Source organism: Nilaparvata lugens, chromosome 7 (assembly GCF_014356525.2).
Source record: "Nilaparvata lugens isolate BPH chromosome 7, ASM1435652v1, whole genome shotgun sequence".
In the NCBI taxonomy this organism is placed as follows: Eukaryota; Metazoa; Arthropoda; class Insecta; order Hemiptera; family Delphacidae; genus Nilaparvata; species Nilaparvata lugens.
The window spans coordinates 27,153,073-27,156,670 of NC_052510.1; the positions used below are offsets into that span (position 1 = coordinate 27,153,073).

Consider the following 3,598-nt stretch of genomic DNA (forward strand, 5'->3'; position numbering starts at 1 on the left):
CCATGCAAGGTTCACTAGAATTCTGTCAGCTCTCGATCGATTTGCATTATCACTATTTTGTGAATAAGCTATATCGTGTGCCTTACAAGCCTGGTCAAGTTTGTTAATTCCCGGGTCACCTCTTGCTAATCGCTTTTCAAGTTTGGTGCCACAATACTGGTAGCCAGGGGCTATTGGGATCTCCACAGGTGTAATATCGATCAATTTTTTTAAAATAGTTGAAGTAATACCTGTAGCAGCACCCGCTGCCCCCTTAAGTACTCTGGCAGCAGAGCTTAAGAATCCTCTGCCTCGTTTTCTTGCACTTTGCTTTCTCCTACATACCATTTTCATTACCTTTCAACTCAATGGTTGAACATTAACTAAAGTTAATTAATTAATCATTACACTAACTTAATCTAAAAGAAAATTGAATTTTCTATTAATTTGGAAATGAATTCACCTTTCAAATCGAATTCACCTATTCAGATCAGCTATTTGAAATGAATTTTTCAAATAGCTGATCTGAAAAAGACAAACACAATAATATTGAAAGTGTTCCGCTCATACAGATATGAACGCGAGCCGAACCAGATGTGTGAGGGCAACGCCCCCCGAGCTTCACAACAAGGAAGGCGGCCGGCCTTGTGAAGGTCGAGCGTTGCCCGGCCTTGACTGAGTGAGCGACCGACTGATGTCAGCAGTAGGCCTGCTTGTGCGTGCGTGCGTACAACAAGCTATAAAAACACATTTTCATTTCTTATCGCTCAATGCAACTTGCATAGTGGAGAGTGATTGAGTGCACTTGTCTACACATACTAGTGAACTGATAGGTGAGAATTGAGAAAAATTTTTATAGAATAACAAACTATTTATTGTGAGCACTACTAATTTATACATAACAAATTTATACATATTAACATGCAAAACATGTTAATGCTCACCGACATAAATATTGTTAAATGCCAAATTTGCTAATTTTGCACTTAACAATTTTTATGTCTGTCAAAAAAGCATTAACATGCTTCACAAACAGACATAGTGATTTACAATTTCTTTTGAAACTTTCAATGTCTTTGGACGTTAAACTGTGGGTATACCTCTCCGGCATGTATATGTCCGTCAGCCGTTCAGATGTTAAATGGACTTTTAAGACAATGCGGCGACCATGTTGGTTTGTAATCTCCCGTACCCCCACGATGGGGTACGCCGTGTCCTCCACCAACTGCCGGAGAGGCGTCCACGGTTTCTCAGTATGACGATTTATAATGGCGAGGAAGTCCTCCGTCTCCACGTCCAACTCGTCCTCCTCCTCCTCCTCCTCCCGCAAAAGAGGCGTTATGGAGCTGTCGTGCTCTTGCGCCGCACGTTTCTGTTGAAAAATATTTCATTAGACTCTTATTTGTTTCAGGTTATAAAATCATACAAGAGAGAGAGAGAGAGAGATCTTGCTCAACAGATTCACTACTCAAAACTGTGAGTAATAACTCGGAAATTCTCCGACATAACTCAATTCAAATTGTTAGATAATCGAGTCGAAAAATTTTTTCAGTTCATTACAATCAACATATGATCGGATTTTCATAATAACAATATAAGTAATAAGTAATTTGTCATCAAAGTTATTGCAGAATAATGTTTATGCATATGATTGGATTTATAATATCAATATATATTATTCGAATAAGTAATTTGACATCAAAGTTATTGCAGAATAATGTTTATGCATATGATTGGATTTATAATATCAATATAAGTAATAAGTAATTTGACATCAAAGTTATTGCAGAATAATGTTTATGCATATGATTGGATTTTCATAATAACAATATATATAATAAGTAATTTGACATCAAAGTTATTGCAGAATAATGTTTATGCATATGATTGGATTTATAATAACAATATAAGTAATAAGTAATTTGTCATCAAAGTTATTGCAGAATAATGTTTATGCATATGATTGGATTTATAATATCAATATATATATTATTCGAATAAGTAATTTGACATCAAAGTTATTGCAGAATAATGTTTATGCATATGATTGGATTATAATATCAATATAAGTAATAAGTAATTTGACATCAAAGTTATTGCAGAATAATGTTTATGCATATGATGGATTTATAATATCAATATATATATTATTCGAATTTCACTTCATTACTCATGCAAATTTTTAACAATTTTGTTTCACACAATCAAACAGTTTATGCATATGATTGGATTTTTCATAATTCAAATAACAATATATGTAATCAGTATGTAATAACTCGGAAATTCACCGACATAACTCAATTCAAATTGTTTCATGCAACATATTTAGTAAACATGTTTAAACAATGCAACCATCGTGTGAAAAGTTATCTGTGTTCGGATTGTTTTGATAGCATAATACGTACAAGCTCAGTCTTGACTTTGCTCACAGTAATTTCATATTTATTCAAATAAACATAGAGACTTGTAATGTGCACAAAAGATTTTATCCAAAACTAATTTCGATAAAATCTTTTGTGCACATTACAATAATAATAATAATAATTTTTTGTATGCTAACCTTTGATTGAGTGAGGACGGCGGGCTCGTCATCAAAGACCAGCCTCCGCTTCACCGGCTGCTTGGCGGCGGGTACCGATGTGAGGGCCGCTCGGCGTGGTGCCCAAGTAGCCGGTGTAGCTTGCGGGAGAGGGCTGGTGTCGGGTATGATGACTTCTTCCTTATCCTCACGTTGAACAAATATTCCCTGCATCTTCAGGGGTGAGGATGAGGAGGCGCCAGAGGTGGAGGCGACAGCTGTAGCAGCAGAGGTGGCAGCCGAGCTGAGGCTTTTCTGCTGCTTCTTCTGCTGCTTCTGCTGTTCCCAGTAGTTCAGCTCCCTCTCCGATGGGGGGGTGTCCGGGATGATGAATAATGTAGTGGAGGAGGAGGAGGAGGAGGAAGCGTTTGATGAGTCCATCGTCGCCGTTGTGAAGTGGAGAAGTTCACGAAGTATTGTGGAGAAATTCACAAAACACTCAAAGTGTATAGCTCTAACGTGAATGATGATTTTCCTCTGAGGGAAGTGATTATATAGCAAGTCGTTTCTCTGTCTGTTGCAGGCTTGTACGAGTGAGAGAGAAACACATAGGAGGCGTATCACAATTGGCGAGCACTGCGTACTCCCCAGAGGTTTAGCACGAGCTCAACGCTAACATTATTGATTGTAAGTAAAATTTGTTACATTCTCATATTTTTGTGCTTGTACGAGTGAGAGAGAAACACATAGGAGGCGTATCACAATTGGCGAGCACTGCATACTCCCCAGAGGTTTAGCACGAGCTCAACGCTAACATTATTGATTGTAAGTAAAATTTGTTACATTCTCATATTTTTGTGAAATAACACTAAATTGATTTATAATATATATATATTTGGTTACAGTTATTAAATATTTCATTGTTTTTCACAGCATTTTCTCACCTCACAACTCGGGGTTTCCTCGGTGTCATAAACAGTTGTGCTCTCGTGAGGGAAACATACCTGCATCGAGAAAAGCATAGCCGAGGAGCTAAGCTGGAACGAGGAGCTACCTGAGCTGAGACGATACCTGAACCGAGTCGAGGAGCTAACTGAGCTG

At 37.7% G+C, this 3,598-nt stretch overlaps 1 protein-coding gene across 1 annotated transcript; it reads right to left on the bottom strand.

The window, feature by feature from the left end:
• Positions 1 to 317: 317 nt before the first annotated feature.
• On the bottom strand, positions 318 to 3,362 carry LOC120352340. The gene is made up of 2 exons (XM_039432415.1): positions 2,540 to 3,362; positions 318 to 1,351 (listed from the first exon to the last, which is right to left on the bottom strand). The coding sequence occupies exons 1-2, from the start codon at positions 2,936 to 2,938 to the stop codon at positions 938 to 940; spliced, it is 813 nt and encodes a 270-aa protein (XP_039288349.1). The 5' UTR covers positions 2,939 to 3,362; the 3' UTR covers positions 318 to 937.
• Between the last annotated feature and the right edge of the window lie 236 nt (positions 3,363 to 3,598).